Source organism: Trachemys scripta, chromosome 4, assembly GCF_013100865.1.
Source record: "Trachemys scripta elegans isolate TJP31775 chromosome 4, CAS_Tse_1.0, whole genome shotgun sequence".
In the NCBI taxonomy this organism is placed as follows: Eukaryota; Metazoa; Chordata; order Testudines; family Emydidae; genus Trachemys; species Trachemys scripta.
In genome coordinates, this window is record NC_048301.1 from 46,483,693 (window position 1) to 46,507,449 (window position 23,757).

Sequence of the window (23,757 nt, forward strand, 5' to 3'; positions counted from 1 at the left end):
ACTCCTATTAACATTAGTGGGTTTTGGATCAGGCCCCTGGAGAATAAGATGGTAGTGTCAAAAAAAAAAAAAAAAAGACGACGACACAAGATCAGGTGGCAACCAATGGTAATTCAAACCCTAAAGAAGAAGAACTGAATGAGGCAAGATGGCAGAGTTGAAACAGGTGGGTAAAAGGCTTACTTTCTTGGGGTTTCAGTCTTAGGATTTGCCTTCACGTTAAAGTTGTTCTAGAATAGATTGGTTGTAAATTTAAAGCAGAATAGCTATTCCTGAATAACTCCATGTGTAGATAAGCCCTTAGGGGCTTGCAAGGAAAAAAGCAGGAAGATGGTAGTGGATGAAGGAAACAAAGGATGAAGGAAACTACAGATTTGATGGAATAGAGGGCAAGTGAAGAGACAAAAGCAGAAGAGTTACTGGGACTCAGGGTAGACTGTGGAGGGCTTTGAAGGAAAAGGAACTTGCCCTGAGTCTGGGTCCACACAGTCCCTAGGAAATTGTTTTACTATTGACAACACAGTAGCCATAAACCTAATATCCAGTATTTTACAATATTTGATATTTGTTATGCTCTTACTACAGGTATTTTCATTTATAAAATGGCATGAATGAATACTGTGATCTGATTGGGTAATGAGGATTCCAGTACATATCAGCTGATTATCACATTTCAAAAAGAAACCGCTACATAACTCCATACTTTTCTACCTTGACTCAAAAATGTATTTTTCAATTAAGTATTAAAGGTATAATGTATTATAACAACTTACAAATACTGTGTAGCAAAGACAAAAAATGACCTTGTGAAAGTAAAAACATAATTTCTGAGATCTGTCAGAATTAATTAATTTCAATTTAAATGCTCAACCTTTCCTCTACCAGTAGCCATTAGCTTGTAGGTGTGTCATAAGGATTCAGTCCTACTCCTGTTGACTTGATTGGGAGCAGAATCAGGTGCTAAAATCTTGGTTTTGTAAAAACAGAAATGGTTTCAGAACTCAAAGCTAAATATACCAACTGCTTCACTGTATCCTAAGCAAGAGCAAATGGTACCTCTGATACCACATCCCTACTACTCAACCCTCATAGGGAAACAGCTGAGGGAATAAATAGGGGGGGAGGAACAAGAGGAGGAAAAGGTGAGAACAAGAGAGAGAGAGGGCAAGGGAATCTGCTTTTGATGTCACAGTTCTATCAACTCATGAATTTTTCATGGATGCCAACCAGTTCTAAAATAATGCAGTACTGACAAGCCCAACCATTCAAAAATCATTATATTGGCTCCAGAATCATTAAATTTTAACAAGTAATTAATTTGGGGCTTATTTTATTTCCTGTCTTTTCAGCCTTCAGGGTGCTCATTTTCAAGCTTTTGTCTGCAACCTTTAGAAACTTTTTCTTAAATTAAAGCTGAGATTCCCATCTAATCATGTCTCCAGGAGTTAGAGCTTTAAGACAGTGATATACTGCAAAATTCACCATGAAATCACGAGAATTAGCATTGCTGAATGCCATTACCCCAATATTTGTAGTTCAAACACTGTAAGGTTTTGATGCAAAACAGACAAAAACATGATTTCAGAGGAGCTTGCTAAATACTTTTTTTTTTTTAATAGATTAATTTGCAATCATATCTCTGCCCTTCACCACAAATTAATTTATAATGGAGAGTGGAGGATACTGGCAAATGGAGAAAATAAAAGGGTAGGAAATTTGGAGTGGACTTGGGACAAATCCTATTAATAATTTAAGCTAAACATTTTGTAAACTGACTAAATGCAGGGAATAAACATAACTTAAAATGTCAATGACCAAAACCATATTTTTCACCCAGCAGAATAATTCAAACTCTATGATTCTATATCATGGAAACTTTCATTTAGGCTTTGATCATGCAAATTACACTAGTACAGATAACTGCACCTGCATGAAGTGTCAGCGAAGTCCATGGACTTTTGATAAGCACAGGGGACTATACAAGTGCACGTATTTGCAGGAGCAGGGCTTTAGATTGTAAACTCCTACTTACACACCAATCCTTCAGATACTTATATGCATGTGAATAACCCTACTGAGTTAATAAAGTTATCCATGTATTTTGCAGGACTAGCACCTTACATTTTAAAATCCTCAGGGTATGGCATCTAGCAAACCTGAGCGCTCAATCAATATATTTAAAATACATTTATTTAAATAAAAATCCATTTAAGAACAATAATAACAAGATGTGCTTTAGTAAGGTAGTGCTTGCCTGTCCTTAGACCAGCTGAGCTGAAGGTAGCAGGTCATGCTTTGTGGCCCAGGCACTCCTAAACCATGTATGGGAGTTATACTTGAGAATAATTTTAACCACAGTATACGTCCCTGTTCCACCTGACCTCATACAGAAACATATCATTTTGGTCTTAAATAATGGAAGAGAGACATTTCTCCATAATTGTACTACCAGCACTAAAACCCCTGAGATTGCAATTTGTATGAAAGAGACTATAAAGTACTTTGATATTTTTATCCCTGATGAATTGAGCATGTATTGTGGTCAGTGGCTTTTTCCAAAGTTAAGAAGTCAGCGAGGGTTTTGTGTGAGTGTGCACAGAGAGAATTTTCGAAGTAGCAACAGTGATTTCTGAAGAGAGAAAATGTGACACGGAATTTGAAAGGTCTTTATTCCCGTCTTTGAACACGAACTCCCCTGTTAGCAGTAGCTTTCTCTAGTGTCCAAGTGAGGTGTCATTAAAATCCCAACCTGCTTGGGTACCACACCATGAGGAGGATCCAGGTCTTTGCCCCATATTGGTCACCCACCTCACTCTATAGATCTTTAGGCTGATAATTCAAAAATGGAGGATGAGTCTTCTCAGCCATTAATTAATAATGTAGCTCTCTGTCTTCCTGTGTGACACACGCGAGAAGGCACTGGGCGGCCAATAAAGATGTAGGGTAGAGAAGTGAAAAGCTCCTCCCAGCAGCTCTTCCTCATTGAGCTGAAGAAGTAGATCAAAAACTTCCCAGGAGCTGAGGGGGAAGACAGCAGAGCAAGAGGAGGAAAAGAAGCGAGGAGGAGAGGATCTCTTCATATCCCACCCAGGCAGAAAGGGGTCGGGACGCTATTAAACAGCAGGTAGGCAGGAGGAGAGACCCCATTATACACCACCCAGACGGGCGGACAAGGAAGTCCCCATTACACACCAGCCGGGAATGAGAAGGGTGACCCCATTATACCCTTCCCGGCAGAGACGCGGGGGGGAGTCCCACTGGACACTAGCCCGGCAGGAAGCGAAGGAGGAAGAGAAGTGATCGCCGCTCCCCCTCCCCCCGCGTTTGCTGTGTAGGGAGGAGGAGGCGGCGGCGAAGGGGGAGTGGAAGTTGGTGTCCGGCCCGGCGTGTGCAGGTCAGAAGCGGGGGAAGGGGGTGACCCTGCGGCCGGGGAACCGGAGGAGACAAAGCGCGATCGCAGCAGCCGGGGTATCCCCGAGCCGAGCACGTTGTGTGACGGGGGGGGGGGAGGGAGCCGCCTCCGCCTGCTGCTCGGCGTCATGGCCCCATTGTGAGGCAGGAGGAGGAGGCGGGGGAGGAAGGATCCGCAGCTCCCTCCTCACAGTCCCAGGCAGGCAGCGGCGTGTCAGGCACACAAAAGGCTGCCGCTGGATCCCCGTGCCGCCGCGACCCGGACTCCTTCCCCGGCTCTCCTGGGGGGAGGGACACGCCGGGCCCCGCTCCCTCCTCCCCAGGCCGCCGCAGCCGCTCGCACTCACGCTCGTTTTCCCTCCAATTTGAAGCGGATCGGGGCAGGAAGGAGCGCGCGGAGCGGGGCGATGCCGCTGCTGCACCGAAAGCCCTTCGTGAGGAAGAAGCCCCCCGCCGACCTGCGGCCCGACGAGCGCGTCTTCTACTGCAGGGTCACCAACGAGATCTTCAGGGACTACGAGTAAGAGACCCCCCTCCCCCCGCGTGTGTCCGCTTCCCCGGGCGGGCCAGGGCAGTTTAACCTCCCGAACGGCTGCTGACATCTGGGGTGGGAGGGGATTCCCCGCTCGGCGCCCCGGGGACCCTCCGCTGGGAGCGCTGTGGCCGGCGAGCCGTACTCCTCTCCGGCGGGGGGTGCCCCCGGAGACCGGGGGAATCCCCTCCCCGGAGCCCTCACCCCCGGGGTCTCGTCAGGGTTAGGGAAGGGAGGTCACTCGCCGCCCCTCCGCCGGCCGGGGCTCCCTGGGGCGGCGGGGAAGCAGCTGGCCGAGCTGCCCCGCGTGCGTTGTCATCGGCCGCGGGCCGCCAGAGGCAGCGGGGAAGTGAAAGTTGAGCGGGCGGCAGTAAGTGCCTGGCCCGGCCCCCTGCTCCTTCGGGGGAGCCGGAGCCGCATGTCGGCGGCTACTAGGCCTCGGTGTGTGCACCAGCCCCTTGAGCAGGGGCACAACGGTCACCGGGCCGCCGGCACTGAACCGCCGCCCGCCTAACTCTGCGGCGGCCGGGCCGCGGTTTAAATAACGCCGCGGGGGAGCGGCGGCCCCTGCTGCGGGGGGAGCAGCCTGACATGTGCTAGCCTCACTATTGTTGTCGTAGCAGCCGGGCCGGGGTGGCGCAGCATGTGGAGTCAACTCAGCCTCCCCCCCGACACTTCACCCCTTGTTCTCGCCTGGGGTTGCTGCGCTTCTGCGGGTAGCCCCTGGCGTCGCCCCCGCCAGCTCCAATGCACTGCCGGGTTGGGAGCTGCTGGGTGACCGTTTGAACTCACTCCCAGCTCCCGGTCTTGAACGTGCCCTGCCCCAGCGGTTGCCGTTGCTCGGGCGCCTAAGCAATAGGAGGGGGGTTCTTTCATCACACAGCTTTGCAGCCCTGAGACTCGTCCTTTGCGGTTGAGGAGGATTGCTGGGGACGGAAGATGTTGCATCTGTCCTTGAGGGCATTAATATCAGGGGTATTATGGTAGCATCTTTAATCCCAAACACTTTGCAGGCTCTCTGCTCAAAGCAGCCTCTTAAGGTCTTCTATGGCTCCCCTTAATAAGTAACTGAGCTTCTCCATTCAAAGGAAGACCGACTTAATGCAGTAAAAAAACACCCCAAACAAACCCAACATGGTTACAAGTAGTACACTTGCCCCTCAGGTTCCCCCTCCAATATTTATAGTTTTACAATAATTTTTCTATTTTTAAAAAATGTTTCTTTCCCCTGTTTTTGTGTTAACGACCAATCGAGATTGTGAAACAAAGTGTTGTCATATGTACAAGGTATATTAAAAAAGCAGAGACAATTATTATTTTTTTATTTTTATATATATATATATATATATATATATATATATATATGCAGTCTAGCAAGATTAAACCAGAAATACTTTCATTTGCAACATACGAAATTAGAGCACACCTAAGTCTTCTCATGCTTGGACTTGTTTTTGCTACTCAAATAGACTTCACCTAACAAAACCTTAAGAGAAGTTGGATTAAGTACTTTTGAAAGGGTTTTCTGAGCAAAGCAGTGGAGGAGAGAATTTAAAAACAAAAGCCCTAAAGAAGGCTTATTAAGAAGTGTAGTTCGGAAGTGTTTGCATTAAGGTCTCAAGGATGTAAAGGGCAGGAACCTAAGGACCCAAGTTTTTCTGCAGAACATAAAACTTCTCATAATTCCATTACTTTGAAAGTTTCTTTTATAAATTAGAATTATTGTTATCACAGTATTGTAACTGACTCTCATTGACATCCCAGGTGCATTGAAGAGGTGTGAAGATTAAAAAAATAAGAATGTCACTCATTCTTTGGAAAGGGCCAGATTCCATTTTTCAATCTGGTTTGTAGGCTGGAGGATAAATTTTGGATTACATACTACACTCAGGTCGCAATGAATCTTCCCCCAGATCGGATGATACTTTGCATATATATTCAGGGATTGAATATGGCCTTCATGTACTAACTAAACTTTCAGTTACTATTTATCATATTAGATATCACTCAGTAGGAAAATATTCTCTCACTTTCTGGACCTCTGCTATTTCTGCACTTACCTGTTCTCCTGTATCTGTTTCTCTTCCCCTTGCTTTGTCTCTGTTGGTGTTTAGGCTGGAAGAAAAGATGGTATGTTTTTAGTTTGGTTTGTTTTTTTAAAAATCAAGTTAGCCAATATGATTTGAAACATCACTTAACAACTTGTATAGTCATAGTTTAACATCTTTAAAATTGTGTTAGCTGGTTGTGGTGTACCCTAACTGAGAGTGGTGTTTAAAAGTGCATTAGCTAACATATTTGGAAAACCTACCTTTCTTCCTTCTCTGTACGTGGCCAATGAGATTTATGAGGGCTGGGGAGTTCACACTTTCCAAACCATTGTTTGTTTTATGCTCTGTGCAGTTGGGAAGACAACATTGCCTCTGTATACACCTCACTTTGTATTTAGGTTACTTTTGCAACCATAAGACATAAAAAAAAAAAAAAAAAAAAAAAAAAAAAAAAGATTCTAAGTCCAGATTACACAGAATCTGAATTGGCCACATAAATACATCATATAGGCTGGATCTAGCACATTAGGTATTAAGACACCTCAGTTTACATTATGTGCTTAAGAGTTGGTATTACTGCAAGTTTGCACAAACAACAAACTTGGAAATCATCTGGCTGCAAATTTACTTTTATAATTACTATTAGCAGCAGTAATAGAGATGTATTTCTTACATTTTTGTATCATCCCTTTATTATTGGACAGCTGTCACGATAATAACCAATGCATGTAGAACTCAGCAGGACTAACATTTTAAAAAGACTTTTTTTAGTGATCTAGAACTTATTATTTCACCCTATTGGAAAATATTTCATAATTCTGTAATCTACAAAAGAGGGGTTGTGCAGGGAGATGGCAAAATTTGCAGGTGGCACAGTTATTTAGGGTTATCAAGACTAGAGAGGACTGGAAATCTTTAGTGATACCTATCAAAGCTGTGGAATTAAACAGTAGGATGGCAGATTAAATTCAGTATTGACGGTTGCAAGATATTGCATGCTGGAAGGAATAATTTAAATTATTCGCATACCTTGCTAGTAGTAGTAGTAGTAGTAGGCATCCTTCAGTCTTGAGAGACCATAGATATGCACCCTGAGAGGTAAAGAATTTACTCAGTTGGTTTTATGGCAGCCATGGCTGCGGCTGAAGAGACTCACTCGAGAGAGTGATTTTCTGCTGCATCTGTCACATTTAAAGGTGGTGTTTCGACCCTTTGGGCTCCAACTTCTGTGAGCTCTTTTCTCCTCTGCTAAACTGGACTGCTTCCTCTCGTAACTCTGGAGACCTTTGTTAAGCTCTTGTTTCCAAAGGCTGTGGTCCTGAGTATGATTTTCCCAGTTATCCACATCCATGTCCATTTCTTTGAGGTCTCACTTGCAAACGTCCTTGAAACGGAATTTTGGGCATCCTTTGCGTCTTTTTTTCAGATGCCAATTCTCTGTAGAGGATGTCCTTTGACATGTGCCCATCATTCATCACACATACCCAAGCCATCATAGGTGTATCTGTTTGAGGAGTATTTTCATGCTGGGTATACTGGCCCGCTTGAGCACCTAAGTGTTGGTGACTCTGTCTCTCCGGGAGATTTCAAAGATTTGACAAAGGCAATGCATATGAAAGCTGTTAAGCCTCTTTTCCTGATGAGAGTATAAGGTCCATGCCTTGCTCCAGTACAAAAGTGTGCTGATAACACATACACAAAAATCTTTTGCATTTTCTGTCTGTTTAGACCTTAATAGGTTCTAAATTAACTGTAACAGGTCAGGAAAAAGATCTGAGTATCACTGTGGACAGCTCAATGAAAACCACCTCTTGGTACGTAGCGGCATCTGAAAAAACAAACGCTAGGATGCATGAGAAATGGAATGGAAAAATTATAAAGCCCTTTAAAAATTGGTGGTACTATCTGGTAGAATGTGAGGTGCAGAGCCGTGCAATGTTTCTTCCATATGAAGAGAGACTGAAAAGACTGGGAATGTTTAGTACAGAGAGGAGAAATAAAGAGGAGACAAGAGAGAGATACAAAATAATGAATGGTATAAAGAAAGTAGTTGGGGCACTTCTGTTTGCCCTGTCTAATAATATAAGAACAATGGGACACTTGGTGAAATTGAAGGTCAGCATATTTGAAACTGATCGTGAAACTGATTTGAAACACTTTTTACTCAACTGCACAATCAGCCAGTGGAACACATAGACACGAGATATTATTGATGCCAGTAGTTTAGCAGAATTCCAAAAATGTGTAAATGGATAATGAGAGCATACATAGTTATATTATGGTGTTGGTATATTATTTTTTAAAGAGAAACCCAGAATTTTGGAATATATTCTATAGGGAATATCTAATCTCTAACTAAGGAGTTTAGGAAGAAACTGTAGGCAGATGAGTCCATAACTGCTCACTTTGGGATATTTTGTACATTGCTTTGATGATTTCATATTGACCCCTTTTGAAGATAGGATATTTTGGAACACAGGAAATGCCATTCACACCAGCATCCTTGTAAGTCAGTATCCTAACATCATGCCTATGTGTACATTGTATATTAGATGCCGATAGGGATCCATATTTAAAAAAAAAAAGAGATTACTGGCTTGAGAAAAAGTTTTTCTTTTTTCTTTTCTAAATTCAGGATAATCATTTATTTTCTACCCTTTACATTGGGTTTAGCATATGTCAGGATGAAGTAACATTTTGCAATATTTGATGCTTGTGTTTTTAATTCTGTTTTAAGTAAACTTTCTTTCCTTAGCATTTTAAACTTTCTAAAAAAAGAAATTGACTTGAAATAAGCTTATTCTTAGACACACTCAACAATAAAAACATATATTTAGTAGGTCTTGGGGTAAGAGGAAACATTTGAATATGTTCAATTTAATCAGAACCACACACACCATTTTGGCCGTCGCACAAGGCTGCAGAAACTCCTAAATCAGGCTTCTGCGGCCTTTCACAAAGATTCTCAGTGCAGAAACTGGATGCAATTTCTTTTTTTTTTTTTCTTTTTTTTTTTTTAATTGAATCTGGCTCATAATAAATCCTTTTTACTTATTTAGTAACAGGATTGAACTACTTTTCAAGGCTTTTGCCCAGGATTTTGTCAATGGGTTTATTCTTGCATAAAAAGTTAACTATTTACATTGCTAATACTTTGTACATTTATAAATATAAATACAAACATGCCATTCAAATTCATGGTTTAGCATAAAGGCTTCCCACAAAAGGAACTCCAACTTAGTCCTCTGGATTGCAACTTGATTTTTGCTACTGTGGAACCCCTGGAAGTCAAATGGGTTTTACGTAGGTTAAAGGGTCCATTCTAATGGGCCTCAACTGCCATTCCGTGTGAACTTCATCCTAATATGTTCAGGTGCAGAGTTCTTGGAAAAGTTGGTGATCTTAAAATGCCATATATGTCACAGCTTTTCAACATAAAGGGATGTAATAAGGACACAATTGCAATTTTAACTCTAAATGCAACATGAAGTATGCTCAATCAAACCTTTTATTTTTCTATTTCTTTTAATACAGAATATTGTAACTACCACTACTTAGCTGTATTGGTAGCTTCTATTTACATAACTGCAATGGCACAAAGATGCCTCCATGGAGCAGAAGTGCAGGAATATTAAAAATCTATTGACATGATGTTGGATTTTTGTTCTATCAGACCCAGTTTCAGTGAAATCATTAATATGTTACAATAACATGTTAATGGCCTGTGATATAAATTATCTGTCTGATGTGCTGTTTGTAGCCGCTACCTAAAGTTAAGGGATGCTGCCAAGATTAAATGTAATCAATCTTTTAAAGTGAGAGAGAGCTGAAAGGTAGTTTCAGGGACTTTGCCTACTCCTGTGTCTTTGTGATTATTTTGATGGTTTTATAAGCACATTTACTTTTTTCTGCAAATGATTTCTTTCTCCATGCTGATGTGTGGAAAAACCCACACTAAACAAAAGAGTAAACTAACTACCGAGAAACAGGATACACGAAGTGTTGTTGTAGAGTAACTGAAAAAAAATTTTTTCCCCTCAAATCTGTTTCATTCATGGTAATCTTAGCTTTCACTTGTAACAAATTTACTTGTAGATTTTACTTGAGAGATGTGTGGGGTTTTTTTTTTTTTTTTTTTTTTTTTTAAGTTGAAGGTGTCATTTAAATCAGTGGTTCTCAAACTAGGGCTGCCGCTTGTTCAGGGAAAGCCCCTGGCGGACCGGGCCGGTTTGTTTACCTGCCGCGTCCGCAGGTTCGGCCGATTGCGGCTCCCACAGGCCGTGGTTCGCCGCTCCAGGCCAATGGGGCCTGCAGGAAACGACGCAGGCCGAGGGATGCGGCAGGTAAACAAACTGTCCCGGGCCAACAGGGGCTTTCCCTGAACAAGCGGCGGCCCTAGTTTGAGAACCACTGATTTAAATAACATGTCTGTCCCCACCACTCCCTCACAAAAAGGTAGCAGCCCTGAAAGGGACACTGTCAATTTGATTTTTATGTTTCAAGTGAACAAATTTTTAAAAACTCCAGTTTCTGATAGTGCCCCTTTTAAATAGTATATCCTGAAACTTTTTAAAAATAATTACTGTATATACTCGATCATTAGCCGGTTCATTTATAAGCCAACCCCCCCCAAGATGGATAAGTAAAAAAATGTTATGACCCATTCATAAGCTGACCCTATAATTCAGGGGTCAGCAAACTTTGGCTCCTGGGACATCAGGATAAGCTGCTGGCGGGCCGAGATGGTTTGTTTACCTCGAGCATTTGCAGGCACGGAGGTAAATCTAAGTAAACAAAGTGTCCCGGCGCGCCAGCTGCTTACCCTGATGGGCCAGGACAGCAACTGGTGGGGAAATGTTTTGGGGGGGAAGAAGCTGGGGGTCAGGGGAGTAACCCCTGTGACCACCCCCCACATGAACCCACCCCCCACACTCTCCCCATGCCATCCCTTCTCACCTATTCTGCGGAGGGCCAGGGGACGATGTCTCTGGCCTGGGTGGAGTTACTCCAGCAGGCTGGGCAGTGCGGCTGCAGCCTGCTTCGGCAGGCCAGACCAGGCAGCGCGGCCGCAGCATGTTTCAGCTGGCTGGGCTGGGCGGCACGGCCGCAGTGTGCTCCGGCGGGTCGAGTGGTGCAGCTACAGCCTGCTATGGGGGACAGGGCTGAGCGGCATGGCTGCAGCCTGCCAGCCCCCTGCTTCAGAGGCTGGGGGGAGAACAGTGTGGCCAGAAGCGGAGAGACTCTGGTCCCGCCTCTTCCCTGCTGGCTCTGCTGGCTGTGCTGCTTCTCCTTGCTCCCTCTGTTGGGGGGAGGAGCTCTGTCCCATCTCTCCCTCTCTATACCCATTCATAAGCTGACCTCCTTCTCTGGTGCTTCCATTTTTTACTTAAAAAAAAATTCGGCTTATGAATGAGTATATATAAATTCTGATCGCCAGTTGATAATTCTAAGAATTTCCTCAGCAAAGGAAGAACTAGGGGATTGACAGGGAGATAAACTATACAGCAAAGGCTCCAGTCCTGCAAAGATTTAGTAAATATTTATATGCATTTAAGACTACTCCTAGTGTAAAAATTAAGTGCATGCATTAGTCTTTGAAGAATTGGGACCAAAGATGCTGTGAAATGCACAAAGTAGAGAAACTGGTGTTCTTTTAAGGAAGCTTTCCTAATATGTGGGAAGCCCCCATTTTGAAGGCATGGGGAGGACTAGCTGGGAGAGACAGCCAGACTCTCAATTGTCATGTAGAGTCTCAGCTTTCATGTACACAGTGTTTGTGTTTAGCTGTTATGGTTGCAATGCAAACTTTGAAAAGGTGAAGCAAATGTAACTGATCCAGAGATGTCTGCCTGAGTGTGTAAAGAGCCTAAAACAATAGCTCTGAGGCGTGAGCTGCCCCATTCACTTCATTGGGTGCTAACTCAGATGACAATGATAATACTTTAAATGTCACCCTTGTTAACTGTTTCACTCATCATCAAACCATGCAATAAAAAAAAAAGTATCACATTATGAAGATGTATACCAGTATATCCCAAAGTATGGAGTGTACACCCTGAGGATGGGGCATGATAGATTAGCTGAAATGACACAGAAGATGTTAAATTTGTCGTGTGTCTTAATTTATAACAACACACGATAAGGTTGCAGGAGGGAGGGGAGGCGGCAATGATTGGTTTCATTAGGCTGAAGTGGTCCTCCGTTTTTAAATGTTTAGGAAACACTGCATTAAGGAATACGTATTTAAAGGCACACTGTCAAACTGTTAGTTGATCCACATTATGTGATGTATTTTAACATAACTATAATCTACTAAATGGCTTTGATTCTACATTTACTTAAAAAAAAATCAACTATTCCATCTAGAAATTAATTTAACAAACCACTATTTTTGCCAGGTTCATCAAAAAATATTGTGATGGGCTTACCCTGCAACAGCTGTTGAATAATCAATACTGTAGAAATTATGCTGGTGTTCTAAACAGGAAGTAAACAAGAATAACCATGGTAATTTCAGTATTAATTGGAACACAAGAGGGGAAGAAAAATCAATATTTGCCAAATTGAAAAGGGGTATGGGAAGAATCTGCAAAAAAAATTTTTAATGTTTTTATAAGAGCAATGCAAACAGTGAAAGCACAAAAACTATTTAAAAGAAGTGTTATTTTTTAACTTCCTCATTGATGGGCCAGAACACTCAAAAGCACTTAAGAGTTTTGACTGCTGAAAAGCAAACTGGAACTTAAATGAATTAAAAACATTTTAAGAAAAAAAAATTGCCAGACTATTTTATACTTGTACAATTTTAGATGCTGATTTTGTAAGCATATAAATGGGGTGGTGGTGTTAAATTTACACCCAGGAGTAGTCTCATTGAACTCAGTGGGACTACTCCGATGTATAAAATTGCTCATGTATGTGCGCTTCTTTGCAGGGCCTAAGGGCCTGATGCTGCCCAGTTAAAATCAGAGGGAGTTTTGCTGCATGTAGACTGTAGTGAGAACAAGTTTTGGCCCTACAGTAGTAGATTTATCAAACACTGAAATATTGGGTTGAACAGAAGTGGCAAAATGACCCTTTAAGTATTCCATCATGAAGTGAGAGCCAATAATAACGTGTTCTAGATATACTGTAATGTCTGTAATTTAAGTCTGGCGATACTACAATCTACAACTCGAACAGAAGCAGTGCAATGTTTAAATTTTAGATGTGTAAAGAGTGTTTTTCACTTAGTTGATTGAAAACACGTCACACCATATTAACTGTGACTAAACTGTAGGTGTTAGGTAGAATTCTATTCACTCTTTTTCTTTTTTTTCTTCATTATAGTGACTTTTTTGAACGCACCATTCTGTGTAACAGCCTTGTATGGAGCTGTGCTGTCACAGGTAAACCTGGACTCACATATCAGGAAGCACTGGAATCAGAAAAGAAAGCCAGACTTAATCTCCAGAGTTTTCCAGAGGCACTCATAGTTCCAGTTCTGTATTTGGCCACCCTAACCCATCGCTCACGACTTCATGAAATCTGTGATGAAATCTTTGCTTATGTCAAGGATCGATATTTTGTTGGCGAAACAGTGGAAGTAGTTAGAAATAATGGTGCAAGGTAAACACATTTTATATATATTATTCATTAAATATGTGTTACGGTATATGTATTTTTATTATTTACTTATTCATGTATTTATTTTTACAAAACTTGGGGTTATGAATTCTGTAACAAGCTATTTGTAGGACAAGTACAATGTCTCTTGCTAGCCATGTGATTAATGCTGTTTATTGTGTTACTAGTGGCTAGGGTTGGATTCCTGGGCTCAGTTTCTCATTCCTTGGCTTGGCAGTTACTGTGGTTGCTGGAGGCAGCACATTCAGCCCCTTGGCATTTTTTTCCAGAGCGGCCCTATTGATGCTGAAGTAACATTGATGTGTTCTGAAGGAATTCCCATTCAGCCCTCTGTCAAGGAAAGCCACTGCAGTGCACAGAGTGGGCTGGCGTTTGGGTGGTTTGACATCCATTAAGGTCCAAAAAACATGCTGTGTGATCAAAGGTTACTTGAATGGAACACAGGAAAATGTTTGCAAATTATCGTGATTTTTGAGTGGAAAAATGATATAAACTTTGGTGACAAACTATTAGTTGATGTACTAGGTAACAGATTTACAAACATTTGGAGTGAGATATAATTATCAACTAGGGAACAATATGAATGACTGCTAAACACTTCCTCAAAGACTTCTTTGATAAGTCTTGTGAAGTAGTGTGGAAGTCACCAAATGGTATTTTTGTACCCCAAAAGAGGCAAAATTTTAGAAAGGGAAATAAGCAATTTAAGCTGGGTTATCCAAGTTTTGTAATTGGTGGACTAAAAACACTTCCATTCCAAGAGTATTAGTTTGTTACAGGAACATGCTCAGAAAAGTGAGGAATGGTGAGAGAGGGATATAATATTTGGTCATTCCAGGGTGCACATATTTTTCTATAGGTTTTTAAAGCTGTTTCAGCTCATACTGTATATACGAACATGTTATGTGCTGCTAACAATGCTTCTTTTTGGTACTATTTTTGTATGTGTTACAGAAGCTTTTAGTTAAAGGAATGAGTGGTGAGGCCACTACTATTAAGGGTTTGGAGAAATCCTGAATTTTAAAGGTATTTTTCTCAGATGTGATCACTTTCATATTTGAATCCATTAGTTTATAATTAGCTATAAGTGTGTTAGTTGGGTTGAATTTTCCCTTACATTGTTTCTCTGAAGGGACCAGGAAATGTTCTTAATTTCAAGTCATAAAGTTTTCATTTAAGTCCCAATCCTGCAAAGATTTCCACATGCTCAAATTTACACACTGAATAGTCCCATTGATGGGAATACTCGGAGTGTAAATTTAAGCATATGTATACATTTTTGCTGGATTGGGCCTTTGTCCTGTTGGGGGCGAGGCAAGCTTCGCCATGCCATGAAGTAGTCGGATGGCACGACACAGCAGCCTGTGGATGCCCTGACATCTGTGGCAAAACCCTGCATATGTTAGAGGGGACAGGGTCTGCATATTTATTGGAGGCCCGCCCTTTCATATGATTCCTGGCTTTGCCTTTTTTCCATGGCAGTACAGATACAGAAATAGTTGTACTATGTAGTGGAAATAGGATTTTAATCAAATAATTAAAATACGAGTCCATGTGCTCCAGTGGAATATTGGGCGAATTCAGATGTCTCTGAATTTGCCAAATAAGCACTCTCATATTGTTGTCTTCTTGGGCCTGGTCTACACCCCTGACTGATGTAGCTATGCCGGCCTAACCTCAGTGTGGGGGTAGCTATGTCAGTGGAAGAATGCTTCCATCAACACATTGTTCAAGGAGGTGATGTTCCTGCTCAGATACGAAAAACTGCTTCTGTCAGTGTAGACTGCATCTATGCTATGGGATTATGGCGGCGCAGCTACGGTTAAGTAACTAAGCTGGTATAGTGTAGATATACTCTCAGAGACTCTACCTCTACCCAGAGGTATGTACTGGGCCCAGTCCTATTTAAGATATTCATAAATGATCTGGAAGAAGTGATAAACAATGAGGTGGCAAAATTTGCAGATGATACAAGACTACTCAAGATAGTTAAGTCCCAAGCAAACTGCGAAGAGCTACAAAAGGATCTCTCAAAACTGGGTGACTGGGCAACAAAATTGCAGGTAAAATTCAGTGGTGATAAATGCAAAGTAATGCACGTTGGAAAACATAATCCCAGCTATACATATAAAATGATGGGGTCTAAATTAGCTGTTACCACTCAAGAAAGAGATCTTGGAGTCATTGTGGATAGTTCTCTGAAAACATCCACTCAATGTGTGGCAGCAGTCAAAAAAGCAAACAGAATGTTGGGAATCATTAAAAAAGGGATAGATAATAAGACAGAAAATATCATATTGCCTCTATATAAATCCATGGTACGCCCACATCTTGAATACTGTGTGTGAATGTGGTCGCCCCATCTCAAAAAAGATCTATTGGAATTAGAAAAGGGCAACTAAAATGATTAGGGGTATGGAACGGCTGCTGTATGAGGAGAGATTAATAAGACTGGGACTTTTCAGCTTGGAAAAGAGGCGACTAAGGGGGGATCTGATAGAGGCCTATAAATAAGGAAATGTTATTTCCTCCTCATAACACAAGAACTAGGGGGCCACCAAATGAAATTAATAGGCAAGAGGTTTAAAACAAACACAAGAAAGTATTTTTTTCACACAACACACAGTCAACCTGTGGAACTCCTTGCCAGAGGATGTTGTGAAGGTCAAGACTATAACGGGGTTCAAAAGGGAGCTAGATAAATTCATGGAAGATAGGTCCATCAATGGCTATTAGCCAGGAATGGCAGGGATGGTGTCCCTAGCCTTTGTTTGCCAGAAGCTGGGAATGGGCGACAGGATGGATCATTTGATGATTAACTGTTCTGTTCATTCCCTCTGGGGCACCTGGCATTGGCCACTGTCGGAAGACAGGATACTGGGCTAGATGGACCTTTGGTCTGACCCAGTATGGCCATTCTTATGTTCTTATATCACATCATTAGTCTTAGTTGAGCACTAGTTCTAATGTTGCAAATTATTTGAGCTTGTTTTGTGTGGGGCGATGGTTGATCTCCTCTGTCTCTTAGTTGTAGACTTTAGGCTTGGCTTAGCTGATGGTCAGAGATTTTCACTCCCACCTTCTCTGGATGTCTGGTTCAAGAAAGAGAGCAGAATACAACTTCAGGAGGTGGTGTTGGGGCGGGAGAATGTCCTTCCTTTCTTTCCTCATGGTTAGTCTTTTTAGGGTTCAGTGTCCCCTTGCTTTGCCTTGGGGACTACCTTTGTCTAATTCAGGGTTCTAACATGTTGGCTATAGCTCAGTGTGGACCAATAATCTGGTATCTTGATCTGAAGTTATTGCAGAATATTCCTATCTGAGGTGGACACTTTCTTGCAAAGTGCTTGTGATCACCAACAGAATGCCCTTTTTGGAAGTGGACATGTGAGAGGCCCATGTGAGAAGAAGTTGGCAACACTTTCTATCAAATGGAATAGGCCCATTCTCACCTTGCTAAATATAATGTTAATCATCAATTACCCTTTCACATATTTCCATTTGTTTCTTGTGACAGCTAGTGAGCATGATAAGGGAAAATGTTCAGTTGAAAAGTAGATGCATAATTGGTTAATGCAACTACAGACAAAGTTTGCTGCCTTGTTTCTTCACAGGATGAAATTCGGAGTCCTTTTCACATTTCCGTTTAGAGGTTAATGCACCACATTTATGCATATATAATGCTCTCCTGTAAAATGTTTGTTCATTTCACTTTGAGAATAAATTGAAATATTGAGCTATTGTTCTGATCAAATTGCAGTATAAGTTTATCTCTGAATAATTGGATTTGCCTCAGTAAGTGTTGCATTTTATCTGAATTTTAATAATTTAGGAGAATTTTCATTCATTTTTAATTCGAAGGTGACTGACAAAAACAAGCATATTTTAATTAATAACGCTGGTGTATGAATTAGAATGTGGAACTACAAAATACACTCAAATTTTAGCTAAACTCCTGAAATTAATGTTGTCTTTTTAAATGACTAATAAAAGATTGAATTAAAGGATGGCAAGAAAAAATTTAGGTAAAAAGTCTGTTTCCACTAAGACCTAAGCCGTTCAGGTTTGTCTATTCTTAAACATATGAGCATGAATTGTGTATTTTGTAAAATTAACTATTATACATGCACTAAGGCTGATAGTCTAGAATAGTAGTCCTGCATGGCTTATATTGGAGATCCAAGTTACCTCTTTAAAATGCATGGCAAACAAAGTGCAAAAATCATGTTACTGCTGAAGTATCTCTGTTTGGAGTCATATAATTAAACAGTATGGGGGGACGGACATAAGTTATTCCCCTTTTACAGCAGTTGACTGTTAATTGGACTTTGGCCTATATTTTCAAAGTATTGCATGGGGTCGTTAAGTGTAGAAGTCCATGTTATGTATAAATAATATTACAATTAATAAAAGGATTTATGTGTATTGATCCTCTTGTCTAGCTTTGAAAATTTAGCCTGAAGCCTTAACTCTTATTGAAAATATGGTTTTCAGGCAAAATAGAAATTTACTGTATTAGATCTCTTTTGACCTATATTGCTTTGATATATTTTAATAAAAGAAATCTGGTCACAGTCAACCTGTAAAAAAAAAAAAAAAAAAAAAAAAAAAATCATACTTTTTTTTGTCACCGAGAGTAACAAAATTTGGCAGTGACCAATATGACACATATATGGATTGTTTCAGTACATCACTTAATTTGGATCCTGTGGGAAATATAGGGTGTGATCATGTAATTAAAGACTGTATCATAGTGCATACACAGTACAGCGGCTGAATTAAAGTTACTCAAGCAATCTTAATTCTGGCATTTTCTAACTTTTGAATGCTTGCGTTTGCTCTTTCTTATGTTTTTAATAAAAAGTAAACTGGAAAATAAAATGTATCATATTGACCCTCCAACCTGGGTCATTAGCGTGGTTGGGGCCTTTAAATCTGCAATACAGACTTTTACCACTTCAGCTAACTGAGTAACTGGTGGTAGTAATAGGCTGCTATTTCTGTATGGACTATGTAGGTTGGAGTGGGGGGTAAGAAAGACACTGTCAGTGTATTTCACAGTTGTTTCCTAGGAGGGAGCACGAGAACACTGAGACTCAAGAATCCTGGGTTCAATTGCAGGTTCTGGAGGGAGTGTGCTCTAGTTGTTCCAGACCCTTCTGCCTCTTTTCCCTTCTCCCCAACTCTGGCTCCTATAGCTCCCAGCCTGTCCTTGTCTTTCCCTCTGCTCCTCATCCTTTTGCATTCCAGTCAGGCTACTTCCTCCTCCTCACCGCCATGGTGCCAGCAGGAGAAATATTGAGAGTTCAGGAGAGACTGTCTCCCTGCTCTTGGTTACTATGTCTAGCACCACAGCAGTCTCTGGCAGCCAGGAAGAGAAATTGCAGGGAATGTCCTGCTCAGTTCCTGCAAGTCTCTGAATGGAGTATGCATAATCATTCTCCAGGAGTGATATGTGTCAGCTGGCATGTAGGAGCTGCAAGGGAATGGAGCATGCTTACTGCAGACAGAATCTGTGAATTTTCAGAGAATTTAGCTGCCAAACAAATGAGCCTCTATTGAGCATGTGCAAAATGCAGTTTTTCAGCGCTTATAAATTGGCCAAATTTGGGCAGATTTTTAGGGGGATGTCAAAAAGCAGCTATGTGTTTTGGTGGATAAAGGAGGACCCTCTCCCCCCAAATTTTAAGTCCTCGTTCTAAAGCAGGGAGGCACTTAGGTTTCTCAGCTAAATGATGTTAAGAATTTTGTAAACGAGCAAAACATTTACAATTTTTCTGCTAACATAATTGTCTGAAAAGACTGCACCATTTTTGCTGAAACTTTCAAAAAATCTAGTCTGAGGCAGATGCCCAGCATATAAAATTTCTGCCCAGACAATTTAAATTGGTCAGTTATAAACAATTATGGAAAATGTAGGTAACCTTAACTATAGGCATTGCTACCAGTGCTGCCTGTAATTCTGTTACCTTGTAAAACTGTTTGGGATCCGAAATCTTTATATTTTCAAAGCAATTTAGTTTCTTCTTCCTGTTGTTTCAATTCTATTCCAGTTTTAGTGAAAAGAATGTTTAAAATTAAACCTAGAATAATATTTACTGCTAAAGGTAATGAATTAAGATATAAAATCGTGAACTAAAACATTAACAACCTGTATGTCTCACTGAGACAGAAGGAAAACGGACACTGGGATTATCCCCAGTTTCTTTGGAAAAATATTCTGGGATCTTAAATTTCCATCTTGCACTTTACCAGAAGAAGGTCTTCTGTTTTAACTTCTCACCTAAACAGTGACATGTCTCACAGTACTAGATCCATTTAGTTCTACCTTGTGGTGTCAATACTTATACAGGATATGTTTCTAACCAGTTTACTGAATTCTGAGTCCTGGTAAGATGCTTGAAACTTGGAAGTTTATGGCAGGAGTGACATGCTGCTGGAAATAGCAGTGTGCACCCTGGGCCAAATTGCAACCAAAATAATACGATTCTGTAGTTCAACACAGTCCACTGAGCTATGTGGCCTGTTCCTGATTTCAGTGGAAACTAGGAGCCAGTATACCTTTGAGGATCTGGTCCTAGGAGTTATGCTGCTAAATTCAGTGGGATAGGGTTGGGTCCAAGGTATAGTTTTAATATTTAATTGATTGTAATTAAGCATGAGTCTTCTGAGACTTTGGTATTACGAACAATATAATGGCCTCCTTTGCTGGGGTGAATAAATCAGTAGTCTATAAGTCTACAGGACCATTGGCACTGATTTGGATGGTGAAGTTGTTGTTCAACCTGCATTTTAGTTTTTCTTAGTTTTTGTCAAAGGTAATTTATACAGTGCCCTCCCCTTGCCCATTGAGGCACATGGGATACTGTACAACAATAACAATATAACTTAATTTATAATAAACACCCCAAACCAAAATTACATAGAAGGGTTACTAGAATGCGTGGGGAAAGGAGTAAAGGGAAAGACTTGCATAGAACAGCTGTCCATTATCAAGGGGGAATAAATTTTATATTCTATCTGGTCACTAGATTATACTACAGCAAAAAGAATGATTGCTTGCTGACCTTAGGCAAACAACGTTAGAGGGCAGATATCCAACTTAAGTGAATGTAGTGCTTTTGAAAAGTGCCAGATTAAGAGCACTGGTAAATGAAGTCCTCTGTTAGGAAGATATGTATTGCTGTATCTAATCAGACCAGATTAGACTAGTCCAGTATCCTGTCTTTGACACTGGCCGATACCAGAACAACAGGCAAGAAACCTTTTAGCGGGTAATTATGAAATAACCTGCCCAGAGGTAAAGTTTCTTTCTAAGCCCTCCCAGGGATTGGCTTTTGCCCTGAAGCATGAGAGTTTATATCCCTCTTTTTTTTTTTTTTTTTAAGTTATTCTTAATAGAAATGGTGTGGAGGCTTTTTATCACCATGCAGCCAGTATGGTCAATCATGATCTGGAGGGATGGGGGAGAAGACCATTTATATACAATGAGAACATAGTTTGTTTTCTAAGCCTGTTCATTAATTGGCACTCTGCTTAAACTGGCAACAGTGGCCAATTGTGGTTTGTGTTATGTGATTGTATGTACCTGTCCACTGGGATCTAGGCTAACTTCACATAGGCCACCAAACAGCTATGGACAAAAGTGTCTTTTAGGCACTATTGAACTCTGGAGGATTTAAATCTGTGGCCTGGGGGCGAAAGGTTCTATGCCCCATTATTAACTAATGTCCAACCCATTGAAAATCTGGATGGCGTTTTGTTTTTCTCTGAAAAATAGGCTAATGGGAATTCTTCATTTGTCTGTCAAGAGGCAGGAACTGTATGAGTAGCTCCCATTGATCACGCTGAAAATTTGCATTTTCCTTGTAGTTGCAGATCCATCAGCCATCCCCTGCAACCCTCATAGAGAGGGTTGCACTAGAAACAGCAGTTGCTGTTGCATTGGTCACAAAGTGGTTCCAAGACCTGAGGGGACCTTTTCACCGCCTAGACTCCGTTGTTGTGTCCCCTTCCTAAGTGAATAGCTCCGGTGCTTGCCTCTGGTGCTGTTCATAGCCTTATCAATCAGCAGCAGGTTGAAACTGACTGGTTATCAATGGTTCACTATCAAACTGGGAGGGCGTATTTAGTGTGCTACCGCAGGGGTCAGTCCTGAACCTGTTACTATTCAGTATTTTCATTAATGACTTGGCTAAGGCAATGGAAAATAAGCTTATAACATTTTCAGATGATACCAAGCTGGGATGGATTGCAAGCACTTTGGAGGATATGATTTGAATTCACAACAACCTTGACAAATTGGAGACTTGGTCTGAAATCAACAAGATGAAATTCAATAAAGACCAGTGCAAAGTCCTTTGCTTAGGAAGAAAAAAATCAAATGCGCAGCTACAAAATGGGAAATAACTGGCTAGATGGTAGTACTGCTGTAAAGGTTAATGGGGTTATAGTGGATCACAAATTGAATATGAGTCAACAATGTGATACAATTGAGAAAAAGGCTAATGTCATTCTGGAGTGTATTAACAGGAGTGTCATATGTAAGACAAAGGAGGTAATTGTCCTGCTCTGCTCGGTGCTGGTGAGGCCTCAGCTGGAGTATCATGTCCAGTTCTGGGTGCCATACTTTATAAAGATGTGGATAAATTAGAGAGTCCAGAGGAGAGCTATAAAAATGTTAAAAGCTTTAGATAACCCAATCTACAGGAAGTGTTAAAAAAATTGGCCATGTTTAGACCTAAGAACAGAAGATTGAATGGGGACCTAATGATACCTTCAAATATGTTAAGGGATGCTATGCAGATCAATTCTTCTGTAGGTCCACTGGACATAGGACAGGAAGTAAACAGCTCAATCTGCAGCAAGGGAGATTTAGGTTGGCTATTAGGAAATACTTGCAAACTATGTGTATAGTTAAGCACTGGAATAAGATTTCAAGGGAGATTGTGGAATCCCATCATTGGAGTTTTTTAAGAACAGGTTAGACAAACACCAGTCAGGGATGGTCTAGGTATACTTGGTTTTGCCTCGGGGGCTGAACTAGATAACTTATTGAGTTCCCTTTCAATCCTACATTTCTGAGATTCTACATATACTGGTAAGCATTATATGTAGCCAAATGATGGTGGGTTACAGGAAAAATCAATTGCTGGTATTCCATGAAGGTTCACTCCAGAAAAATCTTAAAGGTGACTTGCAAAGGAAAACAGTTTGTGACCATTTTTTGCCTCAAAGGCCCAAAGAATGTTTCTTGGTGGTGTTTTTTTAGTAATTTTCTGCTAGACCTGAGCTAAACACCTCTTTTGTACCCATATAATTCTTTCAGTTAGGGGTACAATTTTTCTTTTTAACCAAAATAATTATACCAGTACCATCTTTAGTTCGGACACAGTTCTATGATATACAGGTGTCTTGTACCAGTATAGCGTATTCCCTTTCCCATGGGGAACTAAGCTATACCAGTAAAAGAATTTGTATATAAATATAGCTTGTTTTTCTTTTTACTGTAATTTTTAAGACCTGGTTCTCAGTTATAATAAGACCAAGCTCATGATTTTTGGGAAGGACTCTCTGCAAATTGAGTGGAAGATAGAAGGCCACATAAGAACGGCCATACTGGGTCGGACTGAAGGTCCATCTAGCCCAGTATCCTGTCTTCCAACAGTGTCCAATGTCAAGTGCTTCAGAGGGAATGAACAGAATAGGTAATCATCAAGTGATCCATCCCCTATCACCCATTCCCAGCTCCTGGCAAACCAGAGGTTGGGGACACCATCCCTGCCTATCATGGTTACCTTGTAAAACAAGTCTCTGTTTTTACTTATTTAGGAAGAAAGTTTCATCATTTGGGCTGTTGGTTCCCTTATCATAAAGACTCAAAACAAAAGGTCCTTAGCTCTGCTCAAAGGGTGCTCTGTTTTACCCTCTCATATGGTGGGAACAGTTGCTCCAGCGCTAAGAATTTTTAATGCTAAAATAATATTGCAGAAGATTGATTTAAAGGCCAAATTTCAAATCGTTCAAAATAATTTTGTAGGAGACTTCTAATTCTCTCAAATTCTACCCCTATTTGTTTTTACATTTCAAGGGTGGATGTTTTTTCTGTCAGTAGTACAGTTTGTATTGCTTTTCTTATAT

The 23,757-nt window shown here is 41.0% G+C and overlaps 1 protein-coding gene across 1 annotated transcript in view; it reads left to right on the forward strand.

Annotated features, from left to right (window-relative positions):
• Positions 1-2,971: 2,971 nt before the first annotated feature.
• The window catches only part of BAZ1A (bromodomain adjacent to zinc finger domain 1A), a gene marked incomplete in the record, with an annotated part of 107,828 nt that continues 87,042 nt past the window's right edge, over positions 2,972-23,757 (forward strand). Inside the window, 3 exon segments of the mRNA XM_034768643.1 lie at positions 2,972-3,124; positions 3,783-3,931; positions 13,324-13,602. Coding sequence (XP_034624534.1) covers positions 3,819-3,931; positions 13,324-13,602 — 392 coding nt within the window.